This window comes from Oncorhynchus tshawytscha, linkage group LG07 (genome assembly GCF_018296145.1).
Source record: "Oncorhynchus tshawytscha isolate Ot180627B linkage group LG07, Otsh_v2.0, whole genome shotgun sequence".
Lineage (NCBI taxonomy): Eukaryota > Metazoa > Chordata > Actinopteri > Salmoniformes > Salmonidae > Oncorhynchus > Oncorhynchus tshawytscha.
This window is the reverse complement of record NC_056435.1, coordinates 26628902-26651472: the sequence shown is the minus strand read 5'-3', so window position 1 is coordinate 26651472 and position 22571 is coordinate 26628902. Positions and strand designations below refer to the sequence as shown.

At 45.9% G+C, this 22571-nt stretch overlaps 1 protein-coding gene across 3 annotated transcripts in view; it reads right to left on the bottom strand.

Moving 5' to 3' along the window:
- LOC112254231 (sodium-coupled neutral amino acid transporter 3-like) overlaps positions 1–22571 on the bottom strand; it is a 63704-nt gene that overhangs the window by 10350 nt on the left and 30783 nt on the right. For all 3 annotated transcript variants that reach the window (XM_042324224.1, XM_042324223.1, XM_042324225.1), the window contains 4 exons: positions 22409–22524; positions 10935–11008; positions 10365–10457; positions 8860–8941 (listed from right to left, as the gene is read on the bottom strand). In XM_042324224.1, coding sequence (XP_042180158.1) covers positions 8860–8941; positions 10365–10457; positions 10935–11008; positions 22409–22524 — 365 coding nt within the window. The remainder of the gene's footprint in view (positions 1–8859; positions 8942–10364; positions 10458–10934; positions 11009–22408; positions 22525–22571) is intronic.

Here is a 22571-nt window from a genome sequence, read left to right as displayed (position 1 = left end):
ACATTTGTAGACCCCAGGGTAGGGGGGGTAGGAATATATTTTTAATTAATAATATCGCTAGCTGCAACAAAATACCACTCTGGATACTGTTTTTATGTCTCCAGGTCCAGTATGAAGGAAGTTAGCGGTAGTTTCACGAGCCAATGATAGCTAGCATTAGCGTAATGACAGTTTACAGCAGGGTCCCCCAACTGCCGGCCCACAGTTGATTTTATTTGCACCCCAGTTCTCTTTTATTTTGTATTTGTGGGACATAAGACTAAAAACACCAGCAAATCAGCTCCAAGTGAGTTTAATTTTAGAAATCTGTTCCAAAGTATTCCCACGCATAGAGAGATATGTGATCATATACAAATGTAAGCAAGGTTTGAAGTTACTATGTTTTAGTCATTAAAACCTATCCAAACCACAAAAAAACATGGGTAGATGGCAGCATTCGCACAAAACTGAAAGTGCATACCACCGCAAAACGTTAGTACAGAGACAAAGTGAAGTCACAATTCAATGGCTCTGATACGACCCCAGACAATCACGGATTATAAAGTGAAAACCAGCCATGTCGCGGACACCGACGTCTTGCTCCCGGACAAGCTAAACAACTTCTTCACTTGCTTCCTAGGGAAACACAGTGCCGCTGACCTGGGCCACCAAAGCTCCCGTGGACTGTGAGCTCTCATTCTCCGTGGCCGATGTGAGTAAGACATTTAAGCATGTTAACCCTCACAATGCTGCTAAATCTCTCCCTATCCCAGCCTGTTGTCCCAACTTGCTTCAAGATCGCCACCATTATTCCTGTACCCAAGAAAGCGAAGGTAACTGTACTAAATTACTATCGTCCCGTAACACTCACTTCTGTCATCATGAAATGCTTTGAGAGGCTAGTTAAGGATCATATCACCTCCACCTTACCCGACACCTTACCACGCCCTACTGCAATTTGCAAACCGCCCCAATAGATCCACGGATGACGCAATTGCCATCGCACTGCACACTACCCTATCCCATCTGGGATAATCAATTTTAGAATAAGACTGGGGTTCTGAATTCTTTCCGAAGGCATTATATATATATACAGAAGGAAAGTACTCAGACCCCTTGACTTTTCCACATTTTGTTACATTACAGCCATATTCTAAAATTGATTACATTTATATTATCCCTCAATCTACACACAATACCCCATAATGGCAAAGTGAAAACAGGTTTAGAATTGTATTTTTATTTTTTAAAGAGATAGACCTGATCTCCCCAAATACAGGTGTGCCAAGCTTGTAGTGTCATACCCAAGAAGACTCAAGGCTGTTGTGATCGCTGCCAAAGGTGCTTCAACAAAGTACGGAGAAAATGGTCTGAATACTTATGTATTCAGTTTTATAGTACATTTATTTGTGGAAAATATTCCATAACCTGTTTATACTTTGTCATTATGGGATATTGTGTGTAAAGCTGTAAAGTCAAGGGGTCTGAATACTTTCTGAATGCACTGTATGGACAGTACATGAATAGAATACTTACTTTTTAGATGTGTGTATTTTTTAGATATTACTACACTGTTGGAGCTAGGAACAAGCTTTTTGCAACATCTGCAACAACATCTACTAAATATGTGTACGCAACCAATAAAATTGGGTTTGTTTGGTCTTTTTGCGGTCAATTTGCAGTCTACAAATGATTTTCAATTATGTTCCGGGCCCCTGACTTCAGGAAACAAAATGGTGCGTGACTGAATCTAGTTGATGATCCCTGGTCTACTTGAACAGTTATTAGCATGCTAGCTGTTCCTGTTCATCCGACTCTGGGGAAGTAGATAAATAGGGCTAATTACAGGGTTTTGTATGGGTTTTGTATGTTTTGCATTTTTGGAATAGAAAAACAATTTCAGTGTCAACGACCAAAATCAGATTGAAAGCATACAAAAGATTTTGAACTAATATATATATACTGTATATTTAAACAATACCATCTTTGACAACTATCAATCAAATCAAAACTAGACAGTCAGGGAGAAATTGGGCATTCAAGGCACATGTCCATTAACCAACTGCAAAATTGTCTCTTAGCTCCATGCCAAACTGTGTAGAATTGCTGGAAATGAGTTTCAAACCTGAAACATTTAATCTATGCTGCCAAGATATCTTTCAAGCAAATAGACTATGTTAGAGTTTACACTTCCTTTTCCAATGCACTGTGGGGAGGTCAAAATAATCAAACTGTAAACCAAATCTATTCATTTAAAAAAACGTTGATTCCTTTACTTTCCATTATCATTCATCTGATGACGGCATGTGCTGACTGGTCGAATGAGTCGCTGCCAGTCAGAATAACAGTCTGCTCTGTCCTGTTCTGTGAGAGCCATAGAAACAGCCTTGATTTACAGTAGAACGCCTGTAGTGCTTATTGGGGAAATATGTCCATTTCTAACCGTTGTTGCTGCAAGACGTTGCTCTTTTCATCTGGCACGCGGGTCTAAGCCACTCTCTTATGTACGGCTACTGATTTATGTTGACGTTTACAGTTCCAATAAGGGTGGCATATAGGGACCTAAACAGCACTGAGGTTGAACTTCTCAATAAGTGAGAATCGCCCTGTTCCCACGCCATCCCGCTTGCTCTTTTGGCAGCTATCTCTCTCCTCATATCTGTGTCCCTCTAGTAACCCCCCCCCAACCAAAATACCCTCAAGTACTAACTACCCCTCCAACCCAAACACACTTCACTTCAACCCCCAGTCCCCACACCCACCCACCCCCTCCCCTGACCCAAACATACTTTCCTTCCACAGGGCCTTGGCCTGAGCAGTGCTCCAGTACGTGTGAGGAGCAGGTCTGGGCTGGGAGATGCTATTCTTAGCCTGACTCCCCCTCCATCCCTTTCCCTCCCTTCAGCCAAACACTGGCCAGGCCCCTCTACATGCATCTCCAATACAGTATATGGGAAACACATGTCCTCCCATCAAAACTGTGATTTGCCTCTCATAAAAAATGTAATTGGATTCGAGGGTCCTAAATAGCCATAAACAGAACATACTGTACCTATAACGGTCTGCATGTGTTCACATGTGCACTTCATGCATTTGTGCACGTCACCAGGCATTGAGATGTGCTACATGTCGCATGCTCAGTGTTGAGAATGTTGGCTACAGGGTTTACCCCATGGTCGGATCACATGGTGGCTTGGGACAGGTTGAGTGCCACTTGCTGTTTACGCTGGGCTCAGTCTGAGACAACCATTCCTGAAATCGAATTGTCTTTTAATTGGTCTATGTGAAACACCTCAGGCCTGATTGGCCATGTCCTGCTGCTGCCACTTTGCTGCGAACAAGCTACTGTAGTTACATTAGCACCACGGTGAAATCAGTGGCAGGGCAGCTAAGTGGTACACCAAAATACAATCACAGTCTGACATGCTTTCCAGCGAGAGGGTCTTTGAGCCCTTGTATCCTACAACCTGGGTATGAGAGGCTCTTTCAGACATATAGGCTCCTGGTTAAGCTGCTACAGCTGTTATTCTTAACCCTCTCTGCGCGCAAGACCACACAACAGACAGGGCTGTCTGGTCCACGGCCTACAGTGGGCTTAATGTACTGTCCTTTGTCTGTGCGTGGGTGTGTGTGTGGGTGGGGAGGAGGGTTGGAGGGGACTTTAGAGAGTCCCTAGAAAGCAGGAAGCACAGACCGTGACGGAGTGAGTCCAGATGATTTCGTTACAGATCAGGGTCTAGGGGGCCCTGGACCCTACGTCAGTCCCATGTGTGATCCACCTGTCCATCTCCCTCTCTGTCTCACTCTGAGTGTTTCAGATTCACAACACCTCATTTCACCAATAGCGTTCAACAGTGATATTCATCTTCTACAATACAGCATTCTATTCCCTGTATTCAAACCCTCTCCTGTTCTATCCAGCTGCCAATTACCGATTGTACTGCTCTTCCTTAGCATGTAGCCCTCTACCCATTCAACTCCTGAAACTCCTATTAGCTGTGTTGTGCTTGCTTCTAAATCAAATCTAATGTATTTTTTTAAAGCCAGCCGTTCTCACTAAGTGTTTTACAGATACCCAGCCTAGAACCCCAAAGAGCAAGCAATGCAGAGGCAGAAGCACAGTGGCTAGGTGGCACAGTGGCTAGGAAGAAACCTAGAGATGAACCAGGTTCTGAGGGGTCCTCACAAGGATAGTAAAACAAGGACAATTCGGACAAGTGGGAACATTTCACAGGTCCCCAAAAGGAAAAAGGCTATTTTAGGCTTAGGGGTTAGGGTTACAATTAAGGTTAGGTTTAGGGTTTTGAGGTTAAGGTTAGGGAAAATAGGATTTTGAATGGGAATCAATTGCTTGGTCCACACAAGGATGGTAAAACAAATCTGTGTGTGTGTGTGTGCACGCGCGCGTGACAGGCCCTAATCCAGCCGTCAGACACACTGTATGAATCACTGTAAACCCAACTCTATTTAAAGAGCCCGAGGCCATAAACAAACCCCTACTAACCTTTGCGGGAAAACTGGTGGGTGGGCACGGAAAAGACTAAACTTTCCAGTGTTCCTGCAAAGGTTGGTATTTAGACATTTTGAAATTGACGGGAAAGTGTGCGTATCTCCACACAAATCTCAGACCACGCTTAAGCATAACTTCTAGTGGTTGAGCAACTGTATTGCAAGCAAATATTGTTATTTTGGGTGAAACGGAGGTGGTGTTTGATGCACAGGAATCATAATAATGGTATGCTAATAAAAAACATTAAAGCGTAGGCCTAATGATAAAACAAATGCATTTCCCATTGGTAAGAAGATCACATAGCAGCATGTCTCCTATACATTTGACTTTTATTGTACAGGCCTAAATCATAATCATATTGCAGGGCATGTCTCTCTTTTCTGACATGACTGGTTTATTCCCTCTACGCAACAAGTATTAGGCTACCATTTTTCAATCGCTCATTGAACAGACAACCACGCATGACAGTAAATGGACCGGTAGCCTATGACAGTATGGGTTAGGCTACAGTATTGCTGTGCGATAGGATGCATGACATAGCCTGTTTAATCTCAGAGCCTATACCAAGGCATAAGATAGAAACACAATCATGTATTGATAAACAAAATGTTGATATGCACACTTTCCCGTCAATTTCAAAATGTCTAAATTACCAACCTCTGCGGGAAAACGTGCAAAGTTGAGTGTTTTCTGTGCGCACGCACGCACCTTTGATTAATGAAACCAGAAAACTGAATGTTACAAAAGTACCCGCTGCTGGCCATTGGACAGAGAGAGAGAGAGTGAGTCTATAGAACCTCTGTAAGTGGGTGGATGTCTGGGCGTCGAGAGTCTTATTCATGTCATGTTTGGGCCTGGGCTGACAATACATTGAGTGTGGCCTCTTGAGGTTGGCCAACTGTCAGCTGTCACATGAGCGCGTGTATGCGTGAGCCAGCATACTGCTGGTCCCACCCCCAACACACACACACACACATATGTCACAATTTGAATCTGTCACACCCCTGCTCATCAACACAAAGGGTGCTGACAGGCCTTCAAAGAGCTCTAAAATCCCTATGGAGAAATCTCTGCACTCTCCCAGAAATGAAACACACACGCATAACTGCAACACTGAAACACTTAGCTACAGGACACAAATAAACACAGACAGGAGGCAGAACATCAGGCCGGATGGCAAACAGGGGTCAGACCCAGAGCAGAGAGAACGGATGGTGAAGCAGTCTCAACACCATTGTGATTTAATATGAGTCCATTTTACTGCTCTTCTAGCTGCACTGCTGTACATTTATTTCATGTATTCAACTCCCCCGTGTCAACTATAGCCAGTGTGCTTTGATGCAGGGATGAGCCCTTTGGACAGACTAACAGAGAAGGGAGTTGAGGAATGACATTTCCTAGAGCAGCCTGGCTGGTTGGCTGGTTGGGTAGAGCAGGACAGGGCTCAGCTCTCAGCACTCCCTGTCCTCTCTGGTCTAGTCCAGAGTTTGTTTTTAGATCCGGTCAGGGGGAGTAGCAGAGCAGGAATCACGTTCTTACCGCCAGAGACCGCAGTTGCGCCCCAACACACCACCCCCATCACCACAATACTACTGTTTGTAGCAGTTGTCACCTCAACCTGGGGGGTTGGACCGGGAGAAGAGGTGTGTGCTAGCCATTCCCCTTTGTTCTGTCTAGCCAATAGCAGACTCACGCCCCTGTCCCACCCCTCCCCTGGAATACTAGGCCAAGGCCACCAGGCCACTGTACACGGCATCAACCTCTGAGGACACCACCCCACAGCTCATGCCAGATGATCCTGGGTAATGGTACAAGCTCAGCTACCAGCTAAAGCTACACAAGGCAGAAAGGGCCGTCTCTAGGCTGTGGCCTACATCTGAACGTTCAGCAGAGCACAACGGTGTGGAACATTCAGATATAAATCAAATCCAATCAAATCAAATTTTATTTGTCACATACACATGGTTAGCAGATGTTAATGCGAGTGTAGCGAAATGCTTGTGCTTCTAGTTCCGACAATGCAGTAATAACCAACAAGTAATCTAGCTAACAATTCCAAAACTACTACCTTATAGACACAAGTGTAAGGGGATAAAGAATATGTGCATAACGATATATGAATGAGTGATGGTACAGAGCGGCATAGGCAAGATACAGTAGATGGTATTGAGTGCAGTATATACATATGAGATGAGTATGTAAACAAAGTGGCATAGTTAAAGTGGCTAGTGATACATGTATTACATAAAGATGCAGTAGATGATATAGAGTACAGTATATACATATACATATGAGATGAATAATGTAGGGTATGTAAACATTATATTAGGTAGCATTGTTTAAAGTGGCTAGTGATATATTTCCCATCAATTCCCATTATTAAAGTGGCTGGAGTTGAGTCAGTGTGTTGGCAGCAGCCACTCAATGTTAGTGGTGGCTGTTTAACAGTCTGATGGCCTTGAGATAGAAGCTGTTTTTCAGTCTCTCGGTCCCAGCTTTGATGCACCTGTACTGACCTCGCCTTCTGGATGACAGCGGGGTGAACAGGCAGTGGCTCAGGTGGTTGATGTCCTTGATGATCTTTATGGCCTTCCTGTAGCATCGGGTGGTGTAGGTGTCCTGGAGGGCAGGTAGTTTGCCCCTGGTGATGCGTTGTGCAGACCTCACTACCCTCTGGAGAGCCTTACGGTTGTGGGCGGAGCAGTTGCCGTACCAGGCGGTGATACAGCCCGACAGGATGCTCTCGATTGTGCATCTGTAGAAGTTTGTGAGTGCTTTTGGTGACAAGCCGAATTTCTTCAGCCTCCTGAGGTTGAAGAGGCGCTGCTGCGCCTTCTTCACGATGCTGTCTGTGTGGGTGGACCAATTCAGTTTGTCTGTGATGTGTACGCCGAGGAACTTAAAACTTACTACCCTCTCCACTACTGTTCCATCGATGTGGATAGGGGGGTGTTCCCTCTGCTGTTTCCTGAAGTCCACAATCATCTCCTTAGTTTTGTTGACGTTGAGTGTGAGGTTATTTTCCTGACACCACACTCCGAGGGCCCTCACCTCCTCCCTGTAGGCCGTCTCGTCGTTGTTGTTAATCAAGCCTACCACTGTTATGTCGTCCGCAAACTTGATGATTGAGTTGGAGGCGTGCGTGGCCACGCAGTCGTGGGTGAACAGGGAGTACAGGAGAGGGCTCAGAATGCACCCTTGTGGGGCCCCAGTGTTGAGGATCAGCGGGGTGGAGATGTTGTTGCCTACCCTCACCACCTGGGGGGCGGCCCGTCAGGAAGTCCAGTACCCAGTTGCACAGGGCGGGGTCGAGACCCAGGGTCTCGAGCTTGATGACGAGCTTGGAGGGCACAATGGTGTTAAATGCCGAGCTGTAGTCGATGAACAGCATTCTCACATAGGTATTCCTCTTGTCCAGATGGGTTAGGGCAGTGTGCAGTGTGGTTGAGATTGCATCGTCTGTGGACCTATTTGGGCGGTAAGCAAATTGGAGTGGGTCTAGGGTGTCAGGTAGGATGGAGGTGATATGGTGACTAGTCTCTCAAAGCACTTCATGATGACGGAAGTGAGTGCTACGGGGTGGTAGTCGTTTAACTCAGTTACCTTAGCTTTCTTGGGAACAGGAACAATGGTGGCCCTCTTGAAGCATGTGGGAACAACAGACTGGGATAGGGATTGATTGAATATGTCCGTAAACACACCAGCCAGCTGGTCTGCGCATGCTCTGAGGGCGCGGCTGGCGATGCCGTCTGGGCCTGCAGCCTTGCGAGGGTTGACACGTTTAAATGTTTTCCTCACGTCGGCTGCAGTGAAGGAGAGTCCGCATGTTTTAGTTGCGGGCCGTGTCAGTGGCACTGTATTGTCCTCAAAGTGGGCAAAAAAGTTATTTAGTCTGCCTGGGAGCAAGACATCCTGGTCCGTGACGGGGCTGGTTTTCTTTTTGTAATCCGTGATTGACTGTAGACCCTGCCACATACCTCTTGTGTCTGAGCCGTTGAATTGAGATTCTATTTTGTCTCTATACTGACGCTTAGCTTGTTTGATTGCCTTGCGGAGGGAATAGTTACACTGTTTGTATTCGGTCATGTTTCCGGTCACCTTGCCCTGATTAAAAGCAGTGGTTCGCGCTTTCAGTTTCATGCGAATGCTGCCATCAATCCACGGTTTGTGGTTTGGGAATGTTTTAATCGTTGCTATGGGAATATATAAATATACTTTATAGAACAAACATGCCTCTGACATGTAGAATAAGGAATCACATCGACTCTACTCATGCATTTTCTATGTGCAAACATTCGCCTACTAAACGTGGCACTGGAATGTAGAGAAATGTTCAGGTAGATCTAGTGGATAGACCAATGAGTACTCACTCAGCGGTGGGGTCCGCCCTACTGAAGGCCTGGATGACCAATGGGAACTCAGACTTGACGATGTACAGGTAGCTGGACATGGCTGTGAGGGAATAGAGACAGACAGAACTATGAGTGACACAGTCAGTAGCTAGGTTTCCATTCAACTGGCAACAGATTTTCATGCGAATATTCTACAATCCGCATGAAATATGCACATTTTCCCACCTGAATTTTTTCTCTCCATCAAATTGACTTGTTGGGGATAAAAGGCTGTGCGGGGTGACATATTACACATTAAAATAACTTAAATAATACAATTGAAATGGGATTCCATTGCAAACCAACTCTACTGATGGTTTGGTCCAAAAAAATGATTGGTCCCAAAAAATTAATATGTGCCAACTCAGGTCTTGGCGCCTTCAAACGCAGTGCCTCTTTGCTTGTGCTCTACCCAACAGCTGGCAGATACAGTGCGGGTAGGAGAGGCCTACACGATGAGACTATTATGGACAAACGAGCGATAATATTTTTATTGTTCAAACGCCAGCAAAGCATCGATCGTCATGTCTCCGGAATAAGACCCTCGACATTTATTGGAAAGGAGCATCAATCACCGCTTTCACTTTCACAACCTGGTAAAGTTAATCATAACTTAGTTCATCTGTAGCCTAATAAACTGTATGCTTTCCCGAGTCGTGGTGGGAGGACCACACAACATGTCATCTCATGATATGATGGTTATTATACCAATATTTGCACATAAAGGCATTTCCATATCCATTTCTTGCATTCTTAATTTTACAGACACAAAAAGATCCCACCTTATCTAGCGAGCGAGAAAGAAATACTTACAGATATCTAGGAAATAATACGGTGTGGAAAGTGGGTTCCAAAAGGCATTCGTTGTAAATAGATTTAGAACCATTGAAAGCTATTTATCAGGTCCCAAAACAAATCAAAGATTGGTAACATGGCTTCTGACTACTGCTGACTGTGTCTGTCGCAGCCAGGGATTTGCCCAAGTACGCACACACGCAGCCAGGCAGGCAGCCACTGCACTGTTCAGTGGTTGTTAGCAGTGTGAGGGAAGTCTAACCAATGCCAACACACCACCACATCCACGGCAGCAGCTGTTTGACTGTTTGACTTGCCTAGTTAAATTAAGGTTAAATAAAAAATATATATCATCATACAGAGCGACTAGAGATGGGGAGAGAGAGGGAGACAGACAAAGAGAGCTATTTTCCTCAAATGTCTACTGTCATGTTTCCCAGACCAGCATATTGAAACCATAAGGGTTAAGTTAGGGCTGTATTAGCGCTATGTAAATATGGACTGGAGTATATAGGTGGGTAATGTGAAGGGCTGCACTCCAAGTGGACAGTTTTAGGTGAATCGAATGGCCAGGAAGATGAGACAGTCTGCTGCTGAGCTTTGTGATTTATAGTAGCACCATACACTCTACAAACACACAGAGATTTGTGTTGTGGGACACTAGACCAGTGACCACAGTGACTTCTCACCTCCGATGTTCTGTAGTGTGATGGCAATGCCAGCGGCCATCTTGCCTGGGGTGCCAAAGGCCCTATAGCCAAGCTGTTCATAGGCTCGGATTCCTGGGAGAGATAGTGGGTTGCGCAACATCATCATTACACAACTTTTACAGGGGGACACCCAGGTAGTAAGTTAAACAACAGTTAGTTAGATAGTCAGTGTAGAATCTCCTGGTTCATTTACAGGTTTTTCATGCCGGGCCTCTATTTCCATGCTAGGCACCTACAGCTGAATATGAAGAACAATATATTAGGTTTTGTTAAACATCCTTAATGCTGGGCCATTGGGGAACTATTCACAGAATTACAGGAAAATACCAAATGAATCGAGACATGCTAACGCGGAAAATATGCAAGCCATAATATCTTTCTCCATCTGGCCCAATCCCTGTGACTTGACACTGCAGCGGCCCCCAATATGTAATACCATCATCTCCTCTCAATGGTTCAGCAACAGTGTGACCCATCCCTACGGGTTACAGTGTTGTTACACATGCACTATTGAAGCATGAGGTCAATTGAAGACGAGGGCCAGCTTACCCACAATGCCAGAGGATTTGAGCAGCAGGTGAATGGAATAGCAGGAGAGGACTGCCACAACAGTCAGAAGAAACCTGGAGGAAGGAGGGAAAGAAAGTACAGTTGAAGTCGGAAGTTCACATACACTTAGGTTGGAGTCATTAAAACTCGTTTTTCAACTACTCCACAAATCTCTTGTTAACAAACTATAGTTTTGGCAAGTCGGTTAGGACATCTACTTTGTGCATGACACAAGTCATTTTTTCACCAATTTTTTACAGACAGATTATTTCACTGTATCACAATTCCGGTGGGTCAGAAGTTTACATACACTAAGTTGACTGTGCTTTTAAACAGCTTGGAAAATTCCAGAAAATTATGTCATGGCTTTAGAAGCTTCTGATAAGCTAATTGACATAATTTGATTCAATTGGAGGTGTACCTGTGGATGTATTTCAAGGCCTACCTTCAAACGCAGTGCCTCTTTGCTTGAAATCATCGGAAAATCTAAAGAAATCAACCAAGACCTTAGAAGAAAAAGAATTGTAGACCTCCACAAGTCCGGTTCATCCTTGGGAGCAATTTCCAAACACCTGAAGGTACCACGTTCATCTGTACAAACAATAGTATGCAAGTATAAACACCATGAGACCACACAGCCTTCATATGCCCAGGAAGGAGATGCGTTCTGTCTCCTAGAGATGAATGTACTTTGGTGCGAAAAGTGCAAATCAATCCCAGAACAACAGTGAATTACCTTGTGAAGATGCTGGAGAAACGGGTACAAAAGTATCTATATCCACAGTAAAACGAGTCCTATAACGATGTAACTTGTGTCCTATAACGATGTAAGGCTGCTCCGCAAGGAAGAAGCCACTGCTCCAAAACAGCCATAAAAAAAGCCAGACTTCGGTTTGCAACTGCACATGGGGATAAAGATCGTACTTTTTGGAGAAATGTCTCTGGTCTGATGAAACGAAAATATTACTGTTTGGCCATAATGATCATCGTTATGTTTGGAGGAAAAAGGGGGAGACTTGCAAGCCGAAGAACACCATCCCAACCGTGAAGCACAGGGGTGGCAGCCTCATGTTGTGGGGGTGCTTTGCTGCAGGAGGGACTGCTGCACTTCACAAAATAGATGGCATCATGAGGAAGCAAAATTATGTGGATATATTGAAGCGACATCTCAAGACATCAGTCTTCAGTCTTCATCAGTTAAAGCTTGGTCGCAAATGGGTCTTCCAAATGGACAATGACCCCAAGCATACTTCCAAAGTTGTGGCAAAATGGCTTAAGGACAACAAAGTCAAGGTATTGGAGTGGCCATCACAAAGCCCTGACCTCAATCCTATAGACATTTGGTGGGCAGAACTGAAAAAGTGTGAGCAACGAGGTCTACAAACCTAACTCAGTTACACCAGCTCTGTCAGGAGGAAATGTGCCAAAATTCACCCAACTTATTGTGGGAAGCTTGTGGAAGGCCACCCGAAACATTTGATCCAAGGTAAACAATTTAAAGGCAATTCTACCAAATACTAATTGAGTGTATGTAAACTTCTGACCCACTGGGAATGTGATGAAATAAATAAAAGCTGAAATAAATCACCCTCTACTATCATTTCACATTCTTAAAATAAAGTGGCAATCCTAACTGACCTAAGACAGGGTACTAGGAATTGTACTAGGATTACATGTCAGGAACTGTGAAAAACTGAGTTAAAATGTATTTGGCTAAGGTGTATGTAAACGTCTGACTTCAACTGTACATGATAAGACATGTCATTGCCTCATTTCAATGCAATAAAAGGAGGTTAGTTGAGCATAGCAACTAACAAGCTCAGAACTAGCTGTAGTAGTGAAGGCCTCAGCTCCTCTCTATCAATATGTAAGAATAGCACACACACATTTCTATGACAAGCCCTTGCACTTAGTGGCTTGACTTATAAAACCAAAATAAATTACAGTTTGAGATTACTGCCTCAGTATAATTCCAAAAAGAAACATATTAAGGTTTCACTGAAAAGGCATTAATTGTATCCTGAAGGGAAAGTGAAGTACACTAGCTAGAACAAAGCCGACTGGCTTGTTCACCACCAACTGTAGCCATGTGATCTCAGGGCTCAAGCCCAGAGAGTTAATAAAGGTAATTGCTTTCTCAGCAGACTCTGAATGTTATGAAAAATCTGAGAGAGAGCGTTTCCCCAGAACCCATCTCCCTCTTAGACCCCTGTGCCCGAAAGGGAGACCAGAGAGGAGCCGCAGTCTGCCTACAGAAGCACTGACCCCTGAGGAAGAGAGCTGAACATTCCCCAGTCAGCATTCCTAGATGGTCAGAGGGCACTCCCAGTACCGTCACCTTTCCCAGACCTTAGAGTCCGGCCCCTGCAGCCAGATGGAGGCCCCTAGACTACTGACCACAGTAGAGGTAAGGATCCTAGCATCTGGCCACAGTGTGGGCACATAGGTTGAGGCCTGACATTCCAGCACTCAAAAAATTGCTGTGTTGAAAACAACCCAATTTGGGTAAATATAGGACCAAACACACATTGAGTTATTTTGACCCAGCCAGTTGGGTCACAAACAACCCATTGTTTTCTTTAAATTGGGTTGTTGATGCTGGATTAATGAGCTATGATCCACTGGGTCATAGCAGAAGACTGGAGGTGTGGCTTAGTAGTGGTGTGGCATTTAGGTAGTTATTTTTGGCCACCAGCGAGTAAATGTAATTTTACTCGGGTAATCTTTAGTGTTGTATTGTTAGCAACGTTAAGATTAAGCACTGACACTTTAGTAGCTTTAATAAGGCTTACATAAGAGTAGGGCAGTTATCCAGAGCCGTATGGGCGTTGTGCCATCTAACCTGAACTGCCTGATGAAGGCCACCGGAATAATTTGTAGTTAGTTTCAAGGCCCCCAATTTGGGTCATAATTCAGAAAGTGCAAAGATTCAGCAATGTGTAACAAACTCTGTGTAATGATTACTCGGGGAGAAAAAGTGGTAGATTCGCGCACAGAGCGCGGCAGGTGTTTATTTTGCCTTCACAGAAGGCAGGAATAGTGGTCATAGGCAGGCAATGGTTATACACAGGTAGGCAAACAGGCAGGTGAATCAAAACTAGGACCGAAGGCTATAACTGGTTCTCACAAACGAGCTAGAAAAAGGCTTGGTAGAGACAAAACAAACAATACCTCACAAAGGCACAAACAGAATGAACTGAACTAAATAAGGAGCTGAGAGACCAGGTGAGTAACTAACACAGGTGAAAGCAATGAACAAAAATGAAAGACAGGGCTATGTTCAAGAACACAACGAAACAGAACACAAGGTTGACTAAGAAAATAAATACAGAACCTTACAGTACCCCCCCCCCCATCATTGGTCCCGAATGACGCGAGGACAGAACTTTTTGCAGGGGAGGCGGAGCAGGATGTCTCTGGTAGAGAGCCACACACACTGTCCGGGGTGAAAGAGTGGCATATGTCAGCGGAGTCTGTCGGCAAAGAATTTCTGGGTATTAGAGGCTTCCTGCCGATGCCGGTGAGCGGTCTCCCATACTCGGTCACTACGCCGAAACCAGTCATCGACAGCTGGGACAGTACCAGGCTCCGGCTCCCAGGGAAACATGGGGGGTTGGTAACCAAATACACACTGAAACGGAGTAAGGCGGAGCGATGAATGCATGGGTGAGCTCTGAGCGTATTCGGCCCAGGCCATATACCGACTCCAATTGTGTGGAGAGGCAGAACATTGTTGGCGGAGGTACTCCCCTATTTGGTTCAGGCGTTCTGTCTGCCCATTGCTCTGGGGATGGTACCCGAAAGAGAGGCTGAAGGCGACCCCCAGTCGGTCACAGAAGTCTCGCCACACACGGGAGACAAACTGGGGCCCACTGTCAGAGACGATGTCTACCGGAATCCCATACAGATGGAGCATAAACTCAGCCAATTCCATGGCGTTAAGTAAATGAGGAAGAGGAATCAGACACATTTTTGAAAAATGGTCTATGACAAGGATGGTGGTGTTACCAGAGGATTCAGGAATGTCTGTGATGAAGTCAACAGCTATGTGGGACCAGGGTCGGAGGGATTGGCAAAGGTTGAAGCTTACCAGAAGGGAGATGATGAGGGCTTTTTGTTTGGGCGCAGACTGGACAGGAGAGTACGTAATCCCAAAGAGGACCACCAGAACTTACGGGCTAGAAGTTCAGTGGTTTGTGTAATGCACGGATGTCCTGACCCCAAGGACGTGTGACACCATTGCATCAGTTGGGGTCTAACAGCTTCTGGTACGTAACTCTTCCCAGCTGATGTCTCAGGAGGAGCTGGGTCTGAGGCTAGGGCTTCTTGTATGGCCGAGTGAACCTCCCACTGTACCGGTCTCATAATGCAAGAGGAAGGAAGAATGGGTGTAGGGTCTGAGTTACTGGTCGAAAGGTCAAACTGGCAGGAGAGAGCATCAGCTTTTACGTTTTTCTTCCCAGGGATGTAAGTAACATGAAAATGGAAGCGTGTGAAGAGAGCCCAGCAGGCTTGCCTGGAGTTTAACTTCTTGGCCCCTCTGATATATTCCAGATTACGATGATCTGTTAGGACGAGAAAGGGATGTTGTGCACCCTCCAACCAGTGGTGCCACTCCTCGAGGGCCAGGTTGATGGCGAGGAGTTCTCTGTTCCCCACATCGTAATTCCTCTCAGCGGAGGATAACTTCCTGGAGAAGGCGGCACAGGGATGTGATTTTGGAGGTGGTCCCATCCACTGAGAGAGTATGGCTCCTACTCCTACTTCCGAGGCATCCACCTCCAGGGTGAAAGGAAGGATCGGATCAGATTGGCGAAGGACAGGAGCTGAGGTGAAGAAACGTTTCAAGTTGTTGAAAGCAGGTCTTTTGGCTGGTAAGGGCAGTGAGGGGAGCGGCAGTAGAAGTTCCGAATGAACCGGTCAAAGTGGTTGGAGAACCCAATGAAACGTTTGAGTTCCTTAACGGTGGTGGGTTTGGGCCAGTTACTGACAGCGGTGACTTTGTTCTCATCTATGCTGACCCCTCCAGGTGTCAGTACGAAGATGAGGAAGTTTACCGAGGTTACATGGAAGGTACTCTTTTCAGTCTTCACATAAAGGTTATGATCAAGGAGCCGTTGAAGAACCTTTTGCACATGCTGTATGTGTTCCTTCAGGGAGTGGGAGTAAATCAGGATGTCATCAACATAGACGATGAGAACGCTTGATGATATCCTGGAAAACCTTGTTCATAAAGGATTGGAAGACGGCGGGGGCGTTAGTAAGGACATAGGGCATGACCAGGTATTCGTAGTGCCCTCGTGCGGTAATAAATGCCGCCTTACATTCGTTGCCTTCACGTATACGGACAAGGTTATATGCACTTCACAGGTCGAGTTTTGTATAGATGTTGGAGCGGACCACTTGTTCAAGGGTCGCTGGGATCAGAGGAAGAGGGAAATGATTCTTGACCCTGACGTCATTCAGGGAACGAAAATCAATACATGGACGGAGACCATCGTCCTTTTTCCAACGAAGAAGAAGCTGGAGGCAGCCGGGGAAGAAGAATGAATGAAACCGTTTGAGTGATTCATCAATGTAGTTCTCCATTGCCTCATTTTCCGGCATAGATGGGGGGTGATCATGGCTCTTCGGTGGGGACACTACAAGGAGTAAGTCAACAGCACAGTCCCCTGGGCAATGTGGTGGCAGAGTGGAGTTGAATGGTTTCGGTGTGGAAGACTCCAATCCGGAGGGTGACGCTCTGTGTCAGATGCGCAATGAGGCCAGTGCCCAATGGTTATCAATACTGGGATGGAGAATTGCTTCTGGGAGATATTTAGACATACGGACACTCCTACCTGCATGGCAGTGGAGGGACCCTTTTCATCTCTCCGTGGGGGGCGAACAGGGCAATGGCTGAGTAGATGATCTTTCCCTGCACAGTATAGGCAGAGCCCTACTTGGATCCGCCTTTGTCGTTCGATACACGGGAGAGGAGCATGGCCCAACTGCATGGGCTCTGGAAGACTCGGATGGGATGACGGAATCATGGAAAGACAAGGTTCCGTGTGCCTGGGTGGCAGAGTTCGTCGGCGATGAGATGGTCGATGGAGATGGACATAAGAATATATTGATTTAAATCCTGAAGGTCCTCTCTACAGGCCAGCTCCGCCTGAAGTTCCCTGTTGAGTCCTCTTCAGTAGACGGTAAGTAAAGCAGCCTCACTCCATCCATCCACTCCCTGCAGCCATGGTGCGGAACTCGAGGGCATACTTGGCAGCTGAATTGTGTCTTTGTTGAAGTTCTATGAGGAGGTCTTCTATAGGACGACCGGAAGGAGAGTGATTGAATACCTCTTTGAAAAGGGTGTGGAAATGGGTCTCGGATCTGAGTTCTGTGCTGTTGGCAGTCCATATGGCGGTGGCCCAATCCAAGGCTTTGCCTGTGAGTAAAGACAACAAAATCCACCCTGCTCTTGTCGGTGGCGAAGATAGTGGGGTTGTGCTCAATGTATTTGCTGCATTGCATCAGAAATCCCAGACATTTCCCAGGTGAACCGTCATATTTTCCAGGCATGAATATGAATGAAGGAGGGTTATGGGTTACGATACCTGGCATTGCAGGAGTAGGGATAGGTTGGCGGAGAAGATGGCAGATTTCCTCCATACGCTCCTCTTGCTGGGTTAGGCACCGCTGTAGCTCCGCTGAATCCATTCCGTTTTTAAGCGAGGTATTCTGTAATGAATACTCAGGGAGAAAAAGGTGTAGATTCACGTGCAGACCGCGGCAGGTGTTTATTTAGCCTTCACAGAAGGCAGGAATCGTGGTCACAGGCAGGCAATGGTCATACACAGGTAGGCAAACAGGCAGGTTAATCAAAACTAAAACTGAAGGCTATAACTGGTTCGCACAAACGAGCTAGGAAAAGGCTTGGTAGAGACAAAACGAACAATACCTCACAAAGACACAAACAGAATGAACTGAACTAAATGAGCTGATAGACCAGGTGAACTAACTAACACAGGTGAAATCAATGAACAAAAATGAAAGACGGGGCTACGTTCAAGAACACAACGAAACAGAACACAAGGTTGACTTAGAAAATAAATACAGAACCTTACACTCTGAGTATACCCACTTTCTGCCACAGAATCCAAGATAGATACAGTATATTTTAACAATGAATGCATCCAGAACTAGGAAATAGAAGTTTGGTTAAGCAGGTTAGCCACCCTCAAGTCAGTAGCTAGGAGAGTCCTGGACAAAGACCACGCCTGGACTGGGGCACGAAAATGGCAGGTCCTGTTAAGACCTGCCAACCGGAGTGGGCGGAATCCAAAACCTCCCCAGTACCATCACGCTAGGAAAAAACAGAGGCTATGCTCCGTCCACTACTTAGTGACCCAGATCCACCTCCCTTAGCCCTCCCCACCCACCCCACCCCTGATCCTGCACAGCAGCAAGCCAGCCAGCCTCAGTCTAGACCCCACGGACCCTCCGAACCGGACCCTCCAAACCGCCTTCACCCCTCCAAGAACCACCAGGGCCACCAGGTAGTCAGGAGGCACGGCAAGACCTGTGAACATCCAAGAACCTACTCAACAACACAAACGACCCGCTAGAAGCCCTCGTCCTAATCTGTAATTAAATTATCAGACCTGGACCCCCCAATAACCCATCATCATGACCCTCACAACACACTCCGAACAGAAGGACTTTCCTCAGGCGGCTGTTCATGGTTGCCTCCCCACTAGGGAATCCATCTACAGACGGCACAAGCTACGTACAGAGAACTGCCCCTACATTGGCGCTCGCACTGAAGTCACCCACCAGCTGTTTGGGAGTGCTCCGTGGACAGGTGGGTGTGGGCCCTTTTTGCTCCCTCTGTGTTCCAGTGTCCAGCCTTATCGCCACACCGCTCCTCCTCCAACACCAGCCCAGACTGATGAACATACCCTCCATCACCCCCACCCTCTGATCCCTCTCCATCCATTTCCCCCTTTCTCCCATTACACTTATCCCTCTCACCAGAATCAGGAACCAGTCATCACCACACCAGAGGAAAGACCAAAGATCTAGACCTACGTGAGAAAGCCACAGGGGAGTACCATCACTTCCAGTTGTGTCTGCTTGTCCTTCCTCCCCTCTACAGATCCAGTACCAGACTCAGTCACAGCAACAGGACACCGGCAGAGACATGGAAGAGGGACCAAACACCAGACCTTCACCCGTAGCGAGCCGACCACAGGGGAGTGCCACAATAGTCTAGGACTCCCTTGGGTGTCTGCTTGCTCCCCAGTTTGTATTTCCTCCCTTCTGCACATCCAGTCCCAGCACCAACCCAGTCCCCGGATTCCAGGGTCAGCCCAAGCATCAAACCACCAGACGAGGCATGGAGGAGGGCCAAAATATCTTCAGCCGAGCAGCCCACAGGGAAGCAGCCCACAGGGAAGTACCACCATTGACCTCTGGGTCTAAGGCTCCATTGTGTGTCTACTCGCTCCTCAGATTTTCCTTCTTCCCCTCTACAGATCCCGACCCAGCACCCACCCCAGTTCCTGGTTACCGGTCCTGTTTTCCCCAGTCCCGGCACCACCCCCTTATATCCAACCCAGCCCAAACACTAACCCAGGTTTTCCTGGTCCCAGTCATTGCCCTAACACCAGCAACAACCCTGGACACAGCACCGACCAGCCACAACTACTACATCTATCCAGCAACTGCCAGCCCAGTCCCCACCACTTTCCCTCCCACAGCACAAAGACACTAACACACCGTCAACCACTCCTACAGACTGACTGAGTGATTAACTAATTGATGGACTGATTATTGCTACCTGTTTTTTTTATTGAATGCATTTGTTTTTTTGTTTTTTTTAATAACATTATTATTTAAACATCATAACACAGTTGTACCTATCCCAACATTGGGATATGCATAGACACTTGAGGAACTCATACGCTTGTGTAAGCCTTATTAAAGCTACAAAAGCGTCAGTACTCAATTGTGTTGACAATGCTGAATGACATTTATTCTCACGGGTCGACGAAAATAACAATCTGAATGCCACACGCCTACTAAGCCATGCCTCCAGTCTTCTGATCTGACCCGGTGGGTAATAGCCAGCGATGGGTTTAAATTACAAATTACAACTATAAAATACCCTAAAGACAATGTATCAAAATAAAATATAAGATAACGGTTACATAAACATCTTACTTGCTATGACTGTGATATGTTGTTTATCTACCTTGAATGCACTGTCACTCTGGATAAGAGCATATGCTATATCAGGGTTTCTGCTAAATCCTGGGGGGCCCCTGGGTGCATGTTTTGTGTTTTTTTGCCCTAGCTCTACATAGCTGATTCAAATAACCAACTCATCATCAAGCTTTGATTATTGAAATCAGCGGTGTAGGCCTAGGACAAAAAACAAAACGTGCACCCAGGGGGGGGCCCTCAGGACCGAGTTTGGGAAACCCTGTGCTAAATGGCCAAAATGTATATGTGAAAATGAGCAAATGCAAAGCACACTGGGTATTGTCATTAGACTTGTTTCGGGGCAGAACTCATTAGAATTTTACATTGGCATGCTTTGCAATTGTTTATTATTTACATATACATTTATATTTAGTTCATTTAGCAGACACTCTTATTAACACCATGGTCTGATCAGACTTCTAATACCAATTTAGGGTGAAAGGGGGCCACAAAATTGTGAACCACTATAAAGAAATGGTATAGAATTTTGAAAATACAAATTACAGCTTTCAAAAGTATCTTGTCACAAAACACATTGGAGTGTAGTTCAGCCCAGTGTAATGCAAAATACTCAGACGTAATTCAAATATGAATTTTAAATAAATGTAACAGAAATACTGCTCATCTGAGCATAGCTCAATAACCCAACTAAGTGACCCAAGTGCTGGGTCAAAAATAACCTGACATGTGTTCTGCCCACTATTTACCCAGTGCTGGGTTGCTTTTTAAACCAGCAGTTTTTAGAGCGCAGGAGTCACGAGAGCCATTAGGAGTTGCTTAATGGTTGGTTTGGTTCATTGTCCAGGAAATGTCACGTTGTGAGCGTGGAATCTGAGTTCTCAGGTCTTGTGTTTAAATGACGTTTTCAGAGCTCTCCCCACATCCCATTGGAACTGCTAGGGTGTGATAATATGCTGAGGGAGGTAGAGACCATCTATTTAGGTCTCCCTTGAGAAACCCTGTATTTTGTACAGTATGTTACCCTCGAGAGACAAAGAAGCCCCTGTGTCGGTCACACCCGCAATGCAACCAATATCCAATATAGTTGCTAATATAACATGATCTGTTTTTCCATGGGATAAGATAGGACTTGGAACAAGGACTTCAAAATTTGATCACATCTTGCTTGCTACAGGAATCTAGACTTATCAGCTTACTTTTACCAGAAGACAATACTTTGAGTCCAAAGTCGATAATACTGTACTTGGATGGAAAGAAAAATCCATGGGGCAGAATACACAGTAAAACAAATCCATGTGAATTGATTCCTGCTTCTCAAAGTCCAAACAAATATATCTGTCTAAACCTTTTGAACCTAAGCTCTCCTGTACTATAACCTGGAGTCACAAAAGTGATAAACAGGAGCTGTATGTTTCCATGAGAAGCTGTATGTTTCCATGAGAAGCTGTATGTTTCCATGAGAAGGACGGGGGGGGCAGAGGGAGGAGGGACAGAGCAAGGAGAGGGGAGGACATGTCCAACGCTACAGAGGGGGCCAGTGGCGTGGGGACTGGCAGGCGGGGGGCTATTCTGGGCTGTGGCCTTTCTGGGGCCTGTATGTGCCCACAAGGGCGGGGACAAGGGTTGGAGAATACTGGAGGATGGGAGGGAGGGGATAGTGTGGATCATGCCATGAGAAGTGTCACATCACCACAGACCCTTACCCTGCCTCCAGCCCCACCCTGGCCCCTTATCACTCCACCCAGGCACAGGACCCTTCTTGAGGCAGGCAGGCTGGGGCTCTGGGCAAATAGCATTCCTGTCTGTCCCAGCTCCCTCCTACAAGCGAAGGTCGTGGCTATTTTCAACCCCCACCCTGGCCCTTTCCACTGTGTGGACTCTATGTGCAACCTAAAGGCTATAACTGGGACTGGAGAGCACGTTCTCTACAGGCACTCTTGTTAAGCAAAGGGATATCATATCACAACAAGCTGGCAGCGCTACTATCAACAGAGACCAACCAATAGCTAATGTGTGACTCCTACTGTATCTGTGCTCAGTGTGTCAGTGATTTGAAAGTCAGTGTGTCGTTTTGCTGTTTCCCGGGTTTTATGAGAAGAGGAAGTACAAAAACACTAAGCCAAGTGGGGAATGGAAAGACTAGGAGACCGTTAAGAAGCATGGGCAGGATTTGACATTTTGGTACTTTAACAGACGCTCTTATCCGGAGCGACTTACGGTCATTATTACAGACATGTAGAGACATGTAGAAAGCTGACAGTTTGACTTACAGGAAGAGGAGTATGCCAGTGTTGGCCATGGCATAAGCCAGTCCCAGGATTCCACTGCCCATGATAGCATTCCCCAGGTTGAACACAGACATGCCGAAAGACGTCTTTCCCTCAAACTAATCAAAACAAATACAACAATCTCAGATTTAGTTAATTCAATAAT